The 21,444-nt window shown below is 37.0% G+C and overlaps 1 protein-coding gene across 1 annotated transcript in view; it reads left to right on the plus strand.

The window, feature by feature from the left end:
* Nucleotides 1–21,444, plus strand: part of FIG4 (FIG4 phosphoinositide 5-phosphatase) — a 122,127-nt gene that overhangs the window by 22,169 nt on the left and 78,514 nt on the right. The window contains exons 4-10 of the mRNA XM_008706231.2: nucleotides 2,317–2,473; nucleotides 6,284–6,334; nucleotides 11,188–11,336; nucleotides 14,565–14,693; nucleotides 17,020–17,120; nucleotides 18,370–18,532; nucleotides 18,948–19,045. Of these exons, the coding sequence (XP_008704453.1) occupies nucleotides 2,317–2,473; nucleotides 6,284–6,334; nucleotides 11,188–11,336; nucleotides 14,565–14,693; nucleotides 17,020–17,120; nucleotides 18,370–18,532; nucleotides 18,948–19,045 (848 nt within the window). The remainder of the gene's footprint in view (nucleotides 1–2,316; nucleotides 2,474–6,283; nucleotides 6,335–11,187; nucleotides 11,337–14,564; nucleotides 14,694–17,019; nucleotides 17,121–18,369; nucleotides 18,533–18,947; nucleotides 19,046–21,444) is intronic.

Below are 21,444 nucleotides of genomic sequence, written 5' to 3' on the forward strand. Positions count from 1 at the left end.
GGATCTCTAAAATACAAGTATTTTTCATTATTTTAATGGCATCTTTTCCTCAGTAGGCTAGCTCATAAAATCCTTGAGGCATCTTTTTTCTTATATATTTTAGCTCACTTATGTTAATATAGTCAATCACTAGTTTCCTTTTTTGTCAGCTGAGAATAACAAGACACAAACAGTGGATATTTGTCACCTCTAGAGCAAAAATTCATAGCATCAAGATCCTGGATCAGACTTTATGGAATATAACACTCTGAGAGAGACAGAGAGAGTGCAAGCATGCATGAGCACACACGTGCACATGAGAAAGTTAGTTTTGAAAGATAGTTATGCTAGATATAAGATTCTTGGTTGATAGTTTTTTTTTTTTCTTTTAGTGCTTTGAATATGTTATCCCACAGCCTTGTGGCCTCCATTGTTTCTGATAGAAAGTCGGCTGTATGACTGTATCTGACTTATCCTATGAGTGAGCGAGGGTGAGGGCAATGGGGACCCAGTATTCTTGACCAGTCATCCTGGGGAGAAGATGGAAGCCTTGATCTCAGTGCGCTTGCCTGGAAATAGAGTTCCAGTACCACAGAGCTGAAGGGGATGAGACATTCTGGTGGTCTTCACCTTCTGAGCAGAAACCTGGGCTTTAGTCTGAGAAGTGGGGAGAGAGTCACACTGGACTGGGAGAGGGGTGTGAAAGAGAAGCAGGTTATGACTCAGATACCACACACTTGCTCTTCTTACCAAGGTTTAGTAGATTTTCTTGAATAAATATTTCTCCATTTGTTATATGACATTAGGACAGTTCCCAGAAACTTTCAAAGTTTTGTTTTGTTTTTATAAATTTCACCAGTTATGTTTGTTTCAGTGGAGAGAGGATCTGCTGGGCACCCCGTGTTACCATTTTGGAAATTACCCCTACCCCCAAAGGGAGTTAGTTTTCACTCCCAAAGCAAAAGTTCTGGGAACTAAAAAATTTTTAACTGAGGCTATAGAGTAATTAGCTTGTTGCCGAGAACTTAATGCTTCTGTACATAACACATATGGTCTTTCTTTAATCACCAATGTACAACATGTGTACTCCAATGATTTGACATAAAATATAACTTTATAATGCTCCAACATTCTTGAAAAGCTTAACTCTCACAAATGATGCTTGAGGAAGATTGCATGAAGGATATACAATTTACTGGATATAATGTTTGCTGAAACCACCCACTTTTCTGGGATCTGGCACCACCTTTCATTGCCCCATCTCAGTCACCTAGTGATTGTATAAATGGCTTCCAGTGCAGTGTGATTCTATAGCTTGGCAACTATTGATTGGTCCAGGGCTGGGCACCCAACCCAAGTTAGGCCAGTCCAAGTCCTTCCCTAGGAATTCTGGGGAATTGAACTTGATAAAAAAAAGTTATTTCTTCCCAGTAAAGCTTTTAGATATAAAGCCTAGAGCTATTAGCAGCTGTGTTAGTCTATGGAGAGTCTCCATAGGCTAGTCTATGGAGAGAGACAAGAATGGAGCACATGTTCAGAGATGCATGTTGACTAGGTCTTTTTCTGAGGCCCAATCATATTGTTGCCTTTTGGTATCATGGACCACCTCAGTATCCTTAATATAAATTTCTTTTTTTTTTTTAAAGATGGCTCAAGTTGGATTTTACCACTAGTAATCAAGAGTCTGTGTAGTTTGTTCTAACTTTTGAGCAACATATCCCAAAGTATGTTCCTCAGAACATTTATCCATTGGTTAATTTCTTTTTAAAAAAGATGAGGTTCCATGATTGAACGAATCTAGGGAGGTGCTTAATCTTTATCTCCCATCGAGGTTCACAGTGCATGTTCTGAAATTTCTGAGAACTTACTTGGTTTTCTGTTTGTTTTTATATTCTCTTTACTAGTATATATTGATTTATTTTACATATATATTACAATCTTAGCCATTTTTAAGTGTACAGTACAGTAGTATTAACTATGTGTGCCTTGTGCAGCAGATCTCTAGGACTTTTTCATCTTGTGAGTTGAAACTCTATACCTATTAAATAACAACTCCCCTTAATCTTGTGTGTATTTTTGCTTAAAGCACCTCAGTCCTATTTGGAATGAGACTAAATATAAAAGAATGAATGAAATAAAATTGTTTAGAATATTTTTTAAGTGAGATAAATGTCAGTATAGATATTTCTAGAGATTGTAATATGACTGAAAATTTTTATAGCTATAAATCATAGAAATAAAGTAGGAAATGTGTCAAAAATCTTTTACCTTCTAAATATGTATCTAAAAGCATTACTAAGTGTAAGAAACATATTTGTCTCTCTTTTTGTTGTGTAGGTTTTGTCAGGTTTTTAGAAGGCTATTATATTGTGTTAATAACTAAAAGGAGGAAGATGGCAGATATTGGAGGTCATGCAATATATAAGATTGAAGATACAAATATGATCTATATACCTAATGATTCTGTACGAATTACTCATCCTGATGAAGCTCGGTATGTACTGGTGGTAACTACTGTTTTGTTTTGTTTTTTTTAATGTGGTGGACCAAGTAGAAGACAAAATAAACTCAAAAGATTATAGATATCATGTTAAAAATGTAAAATACTAGCTCAGAATTCTATAATTTTGTTCAAGGTCTATTATAAACTTCCATTCTAACAGTTGATTTAGGTGAAAATCAACAAAAGCTGCTAAAGCCATTAGGTGAGATGTTATCATTGAGGAACAGAATATTCACTCAGTCTTAACATATACTCCATGAATCTCTTTATTTACAAAGAGAAAAAAACGGCAAACATAATTATCCAAATGTTCAAACTTAGCATCACCAATAATGAGACAAAACTGACATTATTTGCCTTTCAATATGAAGCAGCGGGAAGGACACAGATTACCTGTGTAGTTTTCTTGCTAAAAATATATATATTTTTGTTTTATTGTGCTGTGCTTACCACAGTGAGTGTAGTTACCATCTGTCACCATATGACATTATTATAATATTATTAACTATATTCCCTGTGCTGTACTTTTCATGCCTACGACTTACTTTATAACTGGGAGTTTGTACCTCTTATTCCCCTTCACTTATTTCACCCATCCTCCCCTCTGACAATACTTTGCTAAAAACATTTAACTTAAATCTAAGCATGAGGAAATAACCAGACAAATCCATCCTTGTGGGGCATTCTGTAAGACAGCTGACCTGGACTCTTTAAAAATGTCAGTGTCATCAAAGACAGAAAAAGCCAGAGGACTGCTCTAGATTTTAGAGCAGACATGACAACCAAATGCAACACATGAATATCTGTTGGATCCTGGATTAAAATGTATGCATGCTTACACGGGCATGTATGCACACCCACACGCAAGCTATAAAGGACTTTATTGGGACATTTTGTATATGGATAATATACCAGGTGATATTGAATCAATATTAACTTTTAAGTATAAAAATGATATTATTTAGGAGATTTTGTTTTTTCATATTTAGAAGTGAAGTGTCATCATGTCTGCTACTTACTGAATTGGTTTAGGAAAATAAAATGTAACTAGCATTTAAAGAGAGTGAATGTATATGTGTGTGTTTAAGGAGAGAGATTTAATAGTGAATTCAGATGAAGGACATAATGGTATTTATTGTACTGTTTTTCCCTCCAATTTTTCTGTAGATTTAAGTTTTGGAGGGAAATTATTGGAGCCTTGGGAATGTGGGAAAAGTCTGTTAATAAGTTGATAGAGAAAAGAGTAGAATGGATTTATTTCAATACATAAATGTATTTTATAAAAATGTATTTATTATAAACATAAAGGTCAAAATGGAACAAAGTTAGGCATGCTTACTAGATTTTTTCTCTTTGTAGTAATTTTTTTTTTAGAAAGAGTGGGGGAGGGGCAGAGGGAGAGAGAGAGAAAATCTCAAGCAGGCTCAATCCCCAGCGTGGAGTTCAATGCAGGGCTCAATCTCATGATCCTGAGATCATGACCTGAGCCGAAATCAAGAATTGGATGCTTAACTGACTGAGCCACCCAGGTACCCTTTATTAGTTTTTAAGCTTGGATTTTAATAGATATACAGACCAAGATTTAAAGGTAGTGTGGCTCTCTTGCTTAAGACCCTCTTAGATAGATTTTGGACTCCAGTGATACTGTCTTTAATGATATTTGGAAGTGGGGTTGTTAAAAAATAATCTGTGTCAGATGAAAATAAGAAGAATTTAATGGATAACGTGGTCCTTTGTCTTGCACTAACTGAAAAAAATTATATCCCGCATAGCTTACAGGCAGGTATAGTATATTAACTAAAATTTAATTAGGTATTCCCCAAAGAAAATAAAAACACCAATTTGAAAAGATATGTGCACCCCGGTGTTTATTGCAGCATTATCTACAATAGCCAAAGTGTGGAAGCAGCCCAAGTGTCCATCGGTAGATGAATGGATAATGAAAATGTGGTATACACACACACACACACACACACACACACACACACACCATGGAATATTATCACTCAGCCATAAAGAGAAAGAGCTCTTGCAATTCATGACATGGATGGACCTAGACAGTATTACGCTAAGTGAAATAATTCAGACCGAGAAAGACAAACGCCATATGATTTCATTTATTTGTGGAATCTGAAAAGCAATACAAATAAAAAACAAATCAAAAAGCAGAAACAGACTCATGAACATAGAGAACAAACTGGTGGTTGCCAGAGGGGAGGGTGTAGGGGATGGGCGAAATAGGTGAAGGGAATTAAGGAGTAAAAACTTCCAGTTATAAAATAAATAAGTCATGAAGATGAAAAGTACAGCATAGGAAATATAGTCAATAATATTATAATAATGTTATATTACAACAGATGGTACGTATACTTCTTAGGGTGAACATTGAGTAATGTATAGAATTGTCGAATCACCATGTTGTGCACCTGAAACTAATATAACATTTTTTGTCAACTATACCTCGGTAATGAAATTTTTTAAGACAATGAATCAGACCAGCACATATGAATCCAAAGGATGGGAAAAAGTTGAAGAGGTTTATATTATTTATAAACCTCATCTTTATGATTCTTTAGCCAGGAATAGTAAAACAAATTATGTTGTTCTACATAGTGATTTAACTTTCTTTAGAGAGTGAAATTATTTTAGGATTAATACTGTGTAGCACTGGACATTATCCAGCATAAGATACAATTATATTAATAGTTGTTATAGGTAGACTGAAGTACTATTACTAGATAGGTAAAACTTTTAACATACTTACAAAACTATATAATACAATAATTCATTTAAATAAAAAGATTTCGTGGGGTGCCTGGCTTGTTCAGTTGAGAGAGCATGCGACTCTTGATCTCAGGGTCCTGAGTTTGAGCCCCATGTTGGGTGTAGAGATTACTAAAAAAATAAATAAATAAACTTAAAAAACGATTTGGTAAAATGTTAGGAAATAAAACACAGTAACTACTAAACATTTCATACGTACTGACAGGTAGAAGTTATCCCTGCAACACATGGTTGTATCAACACTAGAACATTTTGCTAGAACAGTTCACTACATTAAAATATTGTTGGGAAAGATTATGATCATCTTAATATTTGTAGAAAATATATTTGACAAATTCAATTGTCATTTGTGATCAAAGTCTTTAAAAACTATAAAGACTGTGCTAAACGTGCTAACATTTATTAATCCTGAGGGGTAGATATGCAGATATTTTATTCTGTACTTTTTTTTCAGTTGCAAAACTTTACAACTTAAAATTATGGTCTTTGCAAACATTTTTTGCTTGTTTTTTGTTACTCTTCTCTCTCTATGCCATGTTACTCTTCTCTCTCCAACCTCACAGCATTTACAAAACACATAATCGTAAAAACAAGAACAGTGTTTACTTCTGTCTTGCTCCGAGTCTAAGTTCCCCACTCATGTAAGTTCATAACTTTCCATCTCTGGCATAATCAATGATGAGGAAATGATCAAACTGTAAAGTCAAGAGACTCTGAAGGAACAATCAACAGACTTAGAAATTGCTTCAGATGAAATCCCTGCTGCAGTTCTGGATTGAATTCCTCAGGGTTTTTGTTTTTGTTTTTAATATTCTATTTTTTAGTGGTCTCTATACTCAACATGGAGCTTGAACTCAACCCCGAGAGCATAAGTTGCATGCTCTACCAACTGAGCCAGGCAGGAGCCCCTGAATTCCTCAGTTTTACTGAGAGCATTTACAAATATAAACGCCTGTGTCAAGCTATGAAAAAATAGTAGTATTGTATGAATGTAATATGCTTTGGGTTTTTTTCTAGGTATCTACGAATCTTTCAAAATGTGGACCTATCTAGCAATTTTTACTTTAGGTAAGTTTGAACTTAGTTTTTCTCCTGTCAGTCACTTAAATGTTTATATTATTTTCCAGGATGGAGAAATAGAATCAGACACAATGGTACCTCTATTTTTTTTTATCAGCCAAATGATTTCGTCTAAAAACGTAAAGATAAAGGTATTTCTTCCTTTTAAAAATTTGATGTTTGAATATTGAATGGACAAATTACAGGGGAATTATTCTCACTATAAAACTCATCTTTGTTTTAGGTGGGATTTTAATGAAATATTCTTATTTTGTAATTTTTAATTACAAAAATGAAATTTGCATTCGGTTTCTAATACAGAGTTATAACAATTACACAGATTGTTTTAGTTAACAATCTAGCAAAATTAGGTAAAAATAAATTCATAATAGGAAGAATTGGTGCAATACCACCATACATACCACTAATGGTCTCATAAATTAATAGTTTTCTTGAAGAGGAATGTGGCATAAAGTATTTATGAAAACATATCCTAAGAAAATAAATTAGGAGAGAAAATATTAATTCCTACATATGAAGAGACATTTATAGCTTCTCTATTTATGATAGTCCCAAACCAGCAATCTAGCCAATGCAGGGACAACTCAAGTACCAGTAATTGGATGATGGGCAAGTAAATTCTAAGACAGCATTGTGATAGAGTATTATGCCACCGCCGATGTGACCAATATGTAGGCCTAGGAGATGCAGTTATTGTGCTGATTGGAAAATTCCGTCAGCTGTAATATCCAAACTTAAAGGGGAGAACACAAAATAGTATGTACCAAAAAGGACTTGAGTTCCAAGGACCAAACAAAGGCTTAGAGTGTTCTAGCTATTGGTGCTATGCACTGATGGGGTACTTTGCATTATTTTAAATTTATTTTTGAATTGTTTGTACAGTTAACTACTTATTTATCTGTGAAATGAAGATAAACATGTTTACTATATAGAATGGGTTATGTCTTCATTGATGTAAAACTGAAGGAAGTTCATTATTTTAACAGTAGTCTAGTAAAGGGTTCCTAAAGAAAGAATTTTCACGTCCACAAATGTTTATCAAATGTATATTTCCATTGTGTTTATCTAAGTCATCTGCTTTTCTGTCTTTATTGCTTAATTTTATGTTTACAGCATCTGTAAGTTGTCACTGAAACTTGGTGGTACTGTCTTCTCCATCATTTCAACTTGTTTGCATCCCCATACTGAGCTCTGGGATCAAGTCATCCCAGAAGTAAAAGTATGTTGATTATAGTTTTTGTGTCTAATAGGTAAGCTTTAAAAAGGATATACTACATTCTTAAGATTAGGCTGGAATAAAGCAATTATTCTAACTAGGAAAAATTGATTTTTAAAAGTTAAAAATCAACATCCTTCTCCCCCCATCACCTGTTGAGATATTATTGACATATAACATCTTTAACGTGTACAGTGTGATGATTAGATACACATATGTCTTGTGACATGATTACCACAATAAGGTTAGTCAATATTTCCATCCCCTCACATAATTATGTGTGTGTGTGTGTGTGGTAAAAACCTTCAAGATGTACTCTCAACAGATTTCAAGTTATAATTCATTAATGTTAATTACAGTTACCATGCTATGCATTAGATTCCCAGATCTTATTTTCTTATAGCTGGGAGTTTGTACCATGCAACCAACATCTTCCCATTTTTCCCACCCTACCCTTTACCCATGCCCCAGCCCCTGGCAACTGCCATTCTACTTTCTATTTCTATGACTTTGGCTTTTTTAGGTTCTGCATGGAAGTGAAGAACATATGTAAATAATCAGACTTATTTCACTTAGCATACTGCCCTCAAATTCCATCCATGTTGTTGCAAATAGCAGGATTTCCTTCTTTTTTTATGGTTGACTAATATCCTATATCCATTCATCCATTGCTGGACTCTTAGGATGTTTCCATGTCTTGGCTATTGTGAATAATGCTTGCAGTCAACATGGGCCTGCAGATATCTCTTCAAGATGGTGATTTCATTTCTTTTGGCTATATACTCAGAACTGGGATTGCTGGATCATATGGTAGTTGTATTTTTAATTTTTTTAGGAACCTCCATACTGTTTTCTGTACTGGCTGCACCAATTTTCATTCCCACCAACAGTGTACACGGGTTCCTTTTTCTCCACAGCTTAGCCAACACTTGTCTCTTGTCTTTTTGATAATGGCCATTGTAGGAGGTATGGGTTGCTATCTCATTGTGGCTTTAATTTGCATTTCCTTGATGGGATGTTGAACATTTTTTCACATATCTGTTGGCCATTTTCTTTGGAAAAATGTCTATTCAGGTCCTTTGCCCATTTTTAATTGGATTTTTGGGGGTTTTTGTTTGTTTTGTTTTGCTCTTGAGTTTTATGAGTTCCTTATGTATTTTGGATATTAACCCCTAACAGATGGTTTGTAAATATTTTCTCCCATTACATAGGTTGCCTTTTTATTTTGTTGATTTTTTTTTTCTGTGCAGAAGCTTTTGAGTTTGTTGTTGTCCCACTTGTTTATTTTTGCTTTTGTTGCTTGTGTTTTCGGTGTCATATCCATAAAATCTTTGCTAAAACCAATGTCAAAGAGCCTTTCCCCTTTGTCTTCTTCTAGTAGTTGCATAGTTTTTGGTCTTATATATGTCTTTAATCCATCTCGAGTTAATTTTTGTGAATGGTGTAAGAAAAGGGTCCAATTCATCCTTTGTGTATGGGTATCCAGTTTTCCCAGCACTATTTATTGAAGAGATTATCCTTTCCCCATGTGTCTTCTTGGCTCCTTTGTCAGATAGTTGACTCTGTATACATGGGTTTATTTCTGGGCTTTCAGCTCTGTTCCACTGATTTATGTGTCTGTTTTTATGCCATGCTACTTTGAATGCTGTAACTTTGTAAAAAAGTTTGAAATCTGAAAGTGTGATGCCTCCATCTTTGTTCTTCTTTCTTAAGCTTGCTTTGGCTGTTAGAGGTCTTCTATGGTTCCATACAAATTTTAGGATTGTTTTTTCTATTTCTGTGGAAAATGTCATTGAAATTTTGTTAGGATCTATGGATGGCTTTGGGTAGTATGGACATTTAAACAATATTAATTCTTCTGCTCTAGGAACATGAAGTATCTTTCCATTTATTTGTGTCTGTTTATTTCATCAATAACTTATCATTTTCAGTATAAGATCTTTCTCCTCCTTGGTTAAATTTATTCCTAAGTATTTTATTTTTTTGATGTTATTGTAAATGTGATTGAAAAATCAACGTCTTAATACAACTTTTATCCCTGAGATCAGATGCTAGTAAAATTAATGACTCCATCTAGCAAATATGGTAAAATTGAATTTCACAGATGAAACAAATCAATTTCAATCAAATTATATGAATAAATTAAAGAAGAAATAATAATTGAAATAATATGTGAGTCTCCAGGCAAAATTGTCACCACCTTAAAATATTACTAAAATACTTTATGAATTTATGTAAATCTAAAGAATTCTAGATACCTTCTGAAATTCTGTGCTAAAATGTATAACTAGAGATACTTTAAAAATTATTATGTGTAATCAGGATTGTAAAATGGGTTTCTTTTGTCCTCAAGGCCAAATTTTATTTGGAAAGACTGTTAGAACTTTTTGGATGGCTGTTACTCTCCTAAAACATGTTTTATCATAATGGCTTATATTAATTACTTATTCATGTTTTGTTGTGAAGTTGGTTATGGTACTACCACTAATAATTAATAGAATTATTTTTGTTCGTACGTAAACTAGAGTACAGACCATGCATTATTGGATGTTATGGATATTGTAACATCTGTGGAACTCCATTCAGATATGTATGAGAGTGTGACCCCTTTGCACAAGACTGTGAAGTTAGAATGATTTCACAGTGAAACAAACAGTGCACATTGCAAGTCAGTGAATGTTGGTCATTCTCATTGTATTGTATATTTCCAGTTGTGCAAATGCTTAAGTCATGCAATAATTTTTTTAATTGCAACATAGTAGGCATACAATATTATATTAGTTTCAGGTGTACAACATAGTGAATTGACAATTCTATATATTTCTCTGTGCTCACAATGGTAAGTATAGTCATCTGTCATCATACAACATTATTACAATATTATTGATTATATTCCCTGTACTATACTTTTCATCACTGTGACTTATTTTATAGCTGGAAGTTTGTACCCCTTAATCTCCTTCACCTGTTTTGCCCATCCCCTCCCTTCTGGCAACCACCAGTTCTCTGTATTTGTGAGTCCGTTTCTGTTTTTGTTTGTTTGTTTGTGTTGTTTTTTAGATTCCACATATAAGTGAAATGATACAGTATTTGTCTTTCTCTGTCTGACTTGTATCAGTTAGTGTAATGCCCTTTAGGTCCGTCTATGTTGTCGCAAATGGCAAGAGCTCATTTTTTTAATGGCTGAGTAATATTCCATTGTATAGATGTACCACATCTTCTTTATCCATTCATCTATCAGTGAACACTTAAGTTGCTTCCATATCCATATCTTAGGTTGCTTCGATATCCATATCTTGGCTATTGTAGATATGCTGCAATAAACATAGGGGTGCATATATCTTTTCAAATTAGTGTTTTTGTTTTCATTAGGTAAATACCTAGAACTGGAATTACTGGATTGTATAATATTTCTATTTTTAATTTTTTTGAGGATGCAGTGATTTTTAAGTTTCTAATTACTGTTCATGGTTTACTGTGTTTTACAGTGTTTATTTGAATAGCTTTGCTTACAAGTAGTTGAACAGGTGCTAATGGAGTTCACAGTTTTTAATTCCATATAGGAGCCAAGACTGAAATAGGTTTTGCTTTTATAATTCTTATTAAGTTTCAGTTATGTTCTCAGTTACAGCTATGATTTGTCCCACTCACTTCAGTATAATCTCACTGTCTTGCGAATGCCCCTGGAGATGTTAAAGTCAGAAACTACTCAGCCTCGCCAGGAGAGTTTCGACATCTTTGAAGATGAAGGATTAATTACACAGGGTGGAAGCGGTAGGTGGTTTTCAGCACGTCTAATGTAGGTTAATATGGCATCCGTGAAATGGCGTCTCATTAAATTAGCTCACATTTCCTTCATATTTCTCTGTCCCTTATTGCTCCGTGTCCTTATATGAGGTTGTTTTGGATATATAAACTTGACCAATTCATTTTTATAGAGATCATTAATCACAATGTGATTTCATTTGTGGGCCAGCCAGAAAATTGTATGCTGACATTTCCTAGCAAATATTCATGTATTTTTAATGAAATACATTTAGGTCTAGACTTTTGGTGAAGTTTGAATGGAGAATTGGTTTTTTTGAATACCGGAGAATACACACCACCACCTTATTTTCCTTCATAGAGAGTTTTGGAAAAAAATCACCATGGGTTATCTCTTGTGTCCTAGAAATTTACTGCAGTATCTCTGATTCTTATAAAAACACTGCTCAGTAGGTATGATGCCACTTTTAAAGAAATAAAGACTAAGTGGAAAACTGAGACGTGGAGATTAAGATCTCATGGCCAATGTGCCGAGGAACCAATGTAGCAGGTTGGAGGTGGTTGTTATTTTGATTGGTCCCAGCTTGACCCAGGTGTCCCTCATAGGCCTTGCTCCTGTCAGGACCACTGTAGGATCACTGCAGGACCACGTGTGGGGGTCATCCTGGAGATCATAAATGAACCAGTCACACAACAGGATTGGTACCTTTATCCCTAGACTTTTGGGTTGATCTAGAACTTTAATGCCAGAGGCCTTGCTAAAGTGAATGTTGTAAAGGAATCATTTCAGACTTAAAGCAGTTTAGCTGAATTGGATATACTTTGGAAACATAGTAAGTCAATAACGTCTTGGGCACCTTGCTCTGTGCAACCTGAATAATAGTGATGAAGATGTGAGTGCAGAGTTAGCATGTAATCTAAAGTTCCAGAAGGTTTGTCTTTGCAGAACACTCAAAAAGAGCCTGTGCTCTCTTAGCATTTTGCCAGAGGTTCTTGTTCACTCTAAGAAGACTTAGAGTGTTACTTAAACTGGATGCCATCTGTAGCCTTGCCCTTAATCTATTAGATTGACTATCCCTTGTGCTAAGGCCAAAGCCAGTGCACCCTCCCTACCTGAGAACATCAAGATCACATAAATTTGCCCTGATTTAGACTCCCAAATTGTAACCTATACTGCTAGAGACAGGTGGAGGTCAAGATAATGTGTGCCTGAATATTTGCTTGCATCATTTCTTCTAAATATCCCACTTAGGAATAGAAAAGCTAAAAGTATTATTAAATTTGCACTGTATGTCATTCCAAATCTGAATTTGAATATTTGTTCTGGAATCTGAATTAAGCCTCTAAAAGCCACTTAATTTTTTACTATCTCTGGAACAATTCTATATGATGGATATGAAAAACATTGTGTATTAGGTTTTTATAGCTGCTATAACCAATTACCACAAACTTAGGAACTTAAAGCTATACAGATTTACTGTCACAGAGGTCAGAAGTCCAAAATAGGTCTCAGTGAACTAGAATTAGGGTGTGGGCAGGGCTGCGTTCCTTTTTTGAGACTGTACATTTTCTTGCCATTCCATCTTCTAGAGACTGCCCACATTCCCTGGCTTGGGGCCCCTTCCATGTTCAAAGTCAGCAATGGCCAGCCGAGGCTTTTCCTGCATCACATCACTGTGACACTTACATTCTTGTTTTCCTCTTTCACTTATAAGTAATAATCCATGATTACATTTGGCCCACCTGGATAATTCAAAATACTCTCCCCATCTCAAGCTCATCTAATTAACAGCCTTAATTCCATCTGCAGATTTAATTCTTCCTTGCCATGTAACATAAAGTATTCACATGTTCTGGTGCTTAAGACATAACGTCTTTGGGGAGGCACTATTCTTCTACTACACAGGGGGAAACTGATAGGAAACAGAGTGAGGGTAGAAGATATAGGGGTAGGTAGAAAAGGAAAATAATACATTTTTTAAAAAGTCTCTACTATGTCAGACAGCATATTAGTCACTTTGCATGTATTATTTAATCTGAACATATCTCTGAGGTGAATAGTAGTATCATTATTTTACAGTGCAGAAAATTGAGGTTCGAAGATGTTAAGTAACTTGCCAGAGGTCACAGAGACTGGTAAGTGGCAAAGACAGGACTCTAGTTCTAGTGTGTACTGTTTGTGCTCTGTGTAAAGCATTGGAAGGGCAGAGAAGGTTCAGTTTTTATGAATCAAACCAAGTGTATTTGTCACAGTATATAAACACTCTTAACATACCGTGTTTTGAGAAGAAAAATAGCCTGCTATCCAGAACTGTTGCAGTCTTTTTTTTTTTTTTTAATTTATTTCTTTATTAGAGAGAGAGAATGGGTCCGAACAGGGGGAGAGACAAAGGGAGAGGGAGAAAAATCCTCAAGCAGACTCCCCAATGAGCTCAGAGCCTGGTGTGGGGCTTGATCTCAGGACCCTGAGACCGTGATGTGAGCTGAAATCAAGAGTTGGACATGCAAAAAAAAAAAAAAAAAAGACTTGGACATGCAACCGACTGAGCCACCCAGGCGTCCCACTGTTGTAGTCTTTTAAGCCATAATCATAAATATACTTATTTCTCATTTTGCCCTTTATAGAAGTTTTGTAAAACTCATTAATGTTTAATAAATGTATCTGGATATGCTGAAATCATGTTTGATGAAATTAATTTCTTCATATAGAAAAAGCCTGATATGATAGTAAGTACCACTTACGGAAGTGTCAGTAAGGCACCAGGCTTGTTCGAAGCACTTTCTGTGCATTACCAACATTACTGTCTTTACAACAACCACGATACAGGTACAGATAAGGAAATGGGCACTGAGGTTGGTCACACCTGTCACTCTGCTGCTGAGAGGCAGGGCTGGTATTTGGACCCAGGCACTCAGACCCCAGAGCAATGCTTCCAGCCACTACCCAGTGCTATCTCTCGGCCTTCGTCATGTATTTGTCCATGTGTCCCTTAATGTCCCTATTGTTTACTTTTCTCCTAGATTAAAAACTCTCACAAATCAGAAAAATGTGTTTATTCTTTTACTTTGTACAGAATCAGCACAGAGTTCTGGGTGATGACATGAGTTATATCCACTGAAAATGGCAATGCTATTAATCAAACATTTTATTTTGAAGTTAAAAACAAAAACTTATGAACTTAAAAATGAGTATAGACCAATTTCCTTATATTTCTGGTACCAACTTTTATTTTTCAGGTGTATTTGGGATCTGTAGTGAGCCTTATATGAAGTATGTGTGGAACGGTGAACTTCTGGATATAATTAAAAATACTGTGCATCGTGACTGGCTGTTGTATATTATTCATGGGTTCTGTGGGCAGTCAAGTATCCTTTTTTAAAAAAACTAAGGTATATATTATTAAGGTTCTGCTGTACCAATCGGTAAAAGACTGTATAGGAATTACAAGATTATTAATTACCACTCTGTGCACCCAGCAGGAAAACTTACTGATGATATCAGGTAGTGGAAATACAAAGAGGAGTGCAGACCGTTTGAACAGGTCTCTTATGTACACAGAAAGATAAACAACAGGGAAGAAAATGCTATGTGCATAGGAAGTGATATAGACAATAAGTATTCATCCCTGAGAGGAGGAACAGAATCACTGACAGGTGGGGAGGATGGGGCAGGCTCATAGGAAAAGTCAGGCTTGGCCTGAGCTCTAAACAAAAGTCAGACCTTAGCAGGAAGCAGGGAGCAAGCTCATAGGGGGGAAAGCACCATGAGTGTAGGGGTAGAACAGTTCATGGGAGTGTTCTCCTGCCTTGGGTGTAAAATCCTTGGGAGGTGCAATGTAGTGGGTAGTGGAGAGTCAGATAGCTAGTTACCAGATTGCTTTGGTGATCCGACTAAGTAAGCATTTTGGGTTTGGTGCCTGAACTTTTGAAAGTTTTTCTCAAGAGGGTAACGTAGAGGGGAGTACTTAGAAAGGTTGAGTTGACAGCTGTTTTCAAGCTGGATTAAATAAAATGAGACTACAACAGGGGGCATGAATTAGGAAAAGATTGCTGTGGTTCAGGCATAGTGTAATAAAGTCCTGGATTGGAAAGGGACGTAAGAGCTTAAGTAGATGTAGGTTGAACCTTGGGTTAAGCTGATTTTGAGTTCAATTTTAATAAATACTTTTCCCCCCTTTTATTTAATTTCTAGCTATGGTGGAAACCTTCCCAGAAAGTGCTATGAGGCTTAGAGAGGCAGTGTATGCTTGCTAGGAGTAGTGTTTAGTTTTTTCCTGTCCCCTTTTGAGATCATGTAGGGCATTTGTACACCTAGCTTGTCTTCCAGTTGACGTTCTTTCTTGTGTCTTAGGTTTTTTAAGACCTATGGTGAAAACTTGAAAGGAGTGGTTGTTTTGAGATCATCAAGTGGGTTAATGTGATAAATGCGATAACTAATATTTTTTCTTGCACTAGAACATTTGGGAGGAGTGGGATCAAGGGGTATAGCTGGAGAGGTTAGTCCTAAAGAGGACCGGTGGTGCCTTCTTTATGGCAAATGAGGGAGAAGAGAGGCTAGATGCAGACACAAAGGAAGTTCAAAATGAGGATGAGTGAGATTTATGTGCTACACTTGCAAGTCAGGCTCATTACTTTGTAATCATTTCCAAGCAGTGAGTAGTATTATCTGCTTGGTTTGTTCACTGAATAATGAGATTTGGCCCTGAATTACCTTTTCTGTTTCCAAAAGTGACATGTACCTGGAAAGAACACAAGGTTTTCACCACCAAGGACACCAGAAAGAATGTGCTACAGTTTCTGAAGTCATTTTTCAAGAGGTAGTTCTAAACTGTTTTGTATTGTCAAGAGCTAACTCAGGGCCAGGCATATATTAAGCACAGTACATGTTTGTGTTTTTAAAATAGCGAATAGCACCATGGATTATAATTTTAAAGCTCATTAGTTTGATGAAACTAGTTCCCTAGTTATCAAGCATTTAATGAATTCTGGAAGTCTTTATGATGATAAAAGAAATTGCTATACAGTCAGCATTTACTATAGGACAGGCCCTGGTTTACACACATTACCTAACCTAGTCCTCCCAACCACCTCATAAAGTTAGTTACTTTACTGGTACTTACACCATTTTACAGCACATGGAACTGGGGCTCAGAAAGCTAAATAAGGTGACAACCGATAAGCTGCACATCAGTTAAATAATTCACAGTGCTTAGTTTTTGCACTTCGATGACAAATTTGGGTGACTTTTATAGTATTATACTTATTCCATTCCCTAAGTATTATGTATTGCTTGATATTATGTATTGCTAACCCCGTTAGGTGACATATGCTCTTTTTGAGAGGTATATGATCTCTGAAGACTAGGGAAGGATTAGTTGTGCCCTTTTACATCCTTTAGTTGGTGATGAGGAGAGACCAGGTCCTCCCTTGGCCACTCACCCTACACCTTTTTACCATTTCCTCTGAAATTCATGGAAACCACTCCTTAGAGAGGCCTGTTTTGCTTTAATACCTGCCTAATTTGGAAGAACAGTTAGACCCAGTGCCGCTCCATTCTTGGGTGGAACTTTCTGGTGTTCTTTAACCTTCTGGACAAGATGTATTTAAGTGCATATTTAAGGTCTAATGATTCTCTTGGTGTGGTGCGACAGTTCAGTGTGAATGCTCAAATAGCTTTAACTTGACTTCTAAGAGCTGTTGATCTACGGACGACCAGTCTATGTGACTCTAATAGCGAGAAGATCCAGTAAGTTTGCCGGGACCCGCTTCCTCAAGAGAGGTGCAAACTGTGAGGTAAGGTGGAGAAGCGACAGCACTGCTGATGTCTTAACCTTTCACATCCGCCCTGCTGACAGAGGAAGCCAAGTGGAATTCTAGAAAGTAGCATTTCTTAGTTTGGGACATGATCAAGAGAATAAGTAATGCTCCAGAGTATCTGAAACTAGTGAGGAATGTGACTAGTATAAGAGGTTCTGAAAAATCAGCTGTCTTAGAGCCAGTTCTGCATTGCCTTGGGGAGTTATGACATGTCTCGTTTTGGAGGATGCGCCATTTCTGTAAGATATGAATAAATGTAGCACGTATTTATTGTAGCGACTAAAATAGCAAAGCACCTCCCTCGGAGGAGTAAGTGGAGGGGAGCACTCCTTGGAAACACCTCCTTGATGAGAAGACAAAGTAGAGCGAGGCTTGGAAACCCCTTCCCCCCTCGCCTCTGCTTTAGTCTGGCTCCAGGCAGGCTCCTATTCTGCTCGGCCCTGGAAAATAACCACAACAAAAGTCCTATCCTGCCATCAGTCATGTCATCTCCTCCAAGTGTTTCATCTCTATTTGCAGTAGACAGCTTGAGTCTTACGCAGATGTGCAGTTGAGTAGACAGATTGAGTGAGACATTGGGTTTTAAAACTGGGTTAAAATAGCAACATTGTTCTTAAAATTATATCAACAATGAAAACAGTTATAACTGGGTCTCTAAGAAAAATCACAATTTTGCTATGTTACTTATCTTTGAATATTTCACGGATAATCAAGCAGACATGTTATTAATGTCTCTAAAATTATTCTTTGTCGTATCCTTCTAACTTTTATAAGTCAGGCTAACTCAAGACCTTTTTTTCCCTTCTGTCCATCAGACATTATTTGAATCTCACTCTTTTGTCCTTCCATTCCTCCCTGGTCTTCAGAATTGAAGGTTTATATTCCGCTGGTCTTCCTAACCTCCTGTATAATTTCATGTAATTGTTTTCCTTTTCTCTCCCTCTCTGCCATTTATATCACTCAAGCTGTTCTCTGTCTGCTACTTGTATTATTAGCTATTTAATTTGATTTTTTCCTAGTCTATTCTTGGCTATTTTTAATTGCCTTTCTTTGTTGCATTTTAATGGTTTTCATTTCCTAATGTGCATATTGAATATTGATCAACATTTACCTCTTTTAAAATGTTCTAAGAATGGGAATTATAATTTCATTGTATACTTGGAAATTTTTTCCATTAAAAAATTCTGAGAACATAAAATACTTCAAATGCCACCTTTCTTTTCAGGGTGATGTTGCAAATGAAGTGGAGACTGAACAAATACTCTGTGATGCTTCTGTGATGTCTTTTACTGCAGGAAGTTATTCTTCTTATGTCCAAGTTAGAGGATCCGTTCCTTTATACTGGTCTCAGGACATCTCAACGATGATGCCTAAACCGCCTATCACATGTGCGTGGAGCAGTCTTTTTCATAGTACCTCTTCTTTACCCACACTTTGAGTTGATGAACTCCTGTCACAGAAATCCATAAATTCTTAGATTCTAACAAAGTTTCAGTACTGGAAGGTAGATAATTTAGAAGAAGGACTTCTGTTAGTTTTATTCAGTAACTTTATCATTTTTCTTTCATTTTGGCTGCTAGTAAATTGTATTTTACTTCAGAAATGTAAGAATCAGTCAGATTCAGTAAATACGTGAAGAATGAGTATCTGATAAGGTCAAGAGGAACTTGGGAAGTGAAACTACTAGATTAGTTGACTTGCATTTCTTTACACATTAAAAAAGAAAACAAAACCCTATACTTCTTTTATTCTTGCCTTATGATTTTCATTCTGGTGTTTCTTCATCCTTTTTGTGCCCCTCAGTGGATCAGGCAGACCCGTTTGCACATGTGGCTGCCCTTCACTTCGACCAGATGCTTCAGAGGTTTGGCTCCCCCATCATCATCTTGAATTTAGTGAAGGTATGATGTGCTCATCTGTTTGGTTATGAAATTCAGTCACCCTGGAAAATTTTTTCCTCAGCACAAAGAGGTTTACAAGCCTGCTTTACCTCTCCCCAGAGGAGAGGTTATAGACTTTGCATGTTGGGACGGAGCCCTGTGTCTGACTGTCTAAGCCACCGTCCTTTGGCCTTAGGTTCTGTATGGCCTCTTCCCCGCGCACCTGGGAGAAGCAGCAGTATGTTTCCAAGGGAAGAAAGTGATGCTGCCAGTCTTCTGATTTCCTTGGGTGAACTGGAGAGGAGTGAAATTCTGCCTTAGTTTCCAGGACAGCTTGGCGAAGGAAGCGTGAGGATCACAGAGCCACAACCTAGCCTTGATAGAGCCCATTTCCTTGACAATCCAGAGATCTCTTGGGAAGGTTAATATGCAGTAGCAAGATCTAAAGGCTGGATTCAGAAATTGGGGTGCTGCCGTGGTTCAAGAACCAGGTGGACAAAGTGGTGGCTTGGCCTTTCAGTTCTGTGTTTCCTTGTGAGAGTACACTGTCTGGTCAACATTCTCGTATATGAGTAGGCCCTCGGGTCAACAGCCTAGGATGGCAAGCAGGGAGACCAGATAATAAATTGTATCTGTAGTGTTGTAACTGTGTGCACTGAAAGAATTTCAGTCCACAGCCAAGAAAACCCTGAAAGCAGGAAAAGCAAGGGTTTTGTTATATTATGGTTGTAGCAGTTGCCAACAATTTAGTAGTGCTGGGATTATTCTGAGAGGCTGGTTAATAAATGTAACTCAATTTAATACAAAAACAAGGAATCCTGTGTCCATTTAGTTCATTATTTAACGAGTGTTCTTGAAGGTTTCCTTTGTGCCAAGGCCGTCACAGAAACAATTCATGCCTTCACAGAGCTAGCAGTCGAATGGAGGAGATGGTGAAGGAATGCAGAGGTATTAACACAGGCTAAATGGTGCCATGAGAGCTCATAACGGGAGGGAAGTCTCCCCTGAGGAGGTGATGAGTCTTCAGACTGAAGGAAGAGGCATTAACTAGGCCAAGAAAAGAAAGAATAGTATTCAATTCAGAATAGCAGGTTCCAAGGCCCCGGGTCAGGAGGGGATATGGTGCGTTTGAGGAAGGAAAGGCCATATGGTAGGGGTCCTGCTGATGAGGGCCAGAGAGATGACGAGGGTACTGTTGTGGGACAAGGCTGAAGAGACAGCTATGGCCAGACCACGCAGAGCCTTGCAGGGTGCGTCGATGAGTCTGGTCTTTATCCTGAGAGTATAATGGGAAACCATTGAAGGTTTCTCATGACTGAGAGGATTGTGATCAGATTTATATTTTAAAAAGACTGTCCTGACCTCAACAAAGAGAGCATAAGGATCGGCACAAGACTAAAGCACGCTGGAAGACTACTTAGGAGGAGAATTCTAATTGTCCAGGGAAGGGGGGGACCCTGGCTTAAACCAGGGTGGTGTGGTAGGGCTGGAGAGAAGTGTGTAGAGGCTGGAAACTTGGCAATGGGCTGGCTGTGAGATGAGGGAGAGGTCAGGCTTGGTTTCTGGTTACTCAGGTGGCTGGTTGGTGATGCCATTCACCAAAATAGGGAATACTGACCCGTCTTCCTGGTTACAAAGTCCTTATACTGCCATTAAAAGCAATGGCTAAATGGAGATTCAGTTTACGATGTTTGAAATAATTCTGCATGAAATACACAGATTCAAAAAATAATATCCGATACATGTGATTGTAAAGTGTTCTTGCCCGGGTTCTCAAATGTACATTTTTAATATTTCAGTGTTAGTTGGTGGACTTAAAAATTGTTTATCATTCCATTGTCATAAAAATCTTGGCAATAGGGGTGCCTGGGTGGCACAGTGGTTAAGCGTCTGCCTTTGGCTCAGGGCGTGATCCCGGCGTTATGGGATCGAGCCCCACACCAGGCTCCTCCGCTATGAGCCTGCTTCTTCCTCTCCCACTCCCCCTGCTTGTGTTCCCTCTCTCGCTGGCTGTCTCTATCTCTGTCAAATAAATAATAAATAAAATCTTTAAAAGAAAATCTTGGCAATAACTAGAGATTTTTTTAAATAATATTTTTTATTATGTTAGTCACCATACAGTACATCCCTAGTTTTTGATGTAAAGTTCCATGATTCATTACTTGCATATAACACCCAGTGCACCATGCAATACGTGCCCTCCTTAATACCCATCACCAGCCTATCCCATTCCCCCACCCCACTCCCCTCTGCAGCCCTTAGTTTGTTTCCCAGAGTCCGTAGTCTCTCATGGTTCATAACTAGAGATTAACTAGAAAATAGTTTAGAGATTAAGTTGCTGTTTTATGGAATAGAAAAAAATAGTTTTTTGCTGTTTTTGTCATTTTATTCATAGTACAAAAGATGTTTATTCAGTTCAG

This window comes from Ursus maritimus, unplaced genomic scaffold, assembly GCF_017311325.1.
Source record: "Ursus maritimus isolate PB19 unplaced genomic scaffold, ASM1731132v1 scaffold_13, whole genome shotgun sequence".
In the NCBI taxonomy this organism is placed as follows: Eukaryota; Metazoa; Chordata; class Mammalia; order Carnivora; family Ursidae; genus Ursus; species Ursus maritimus.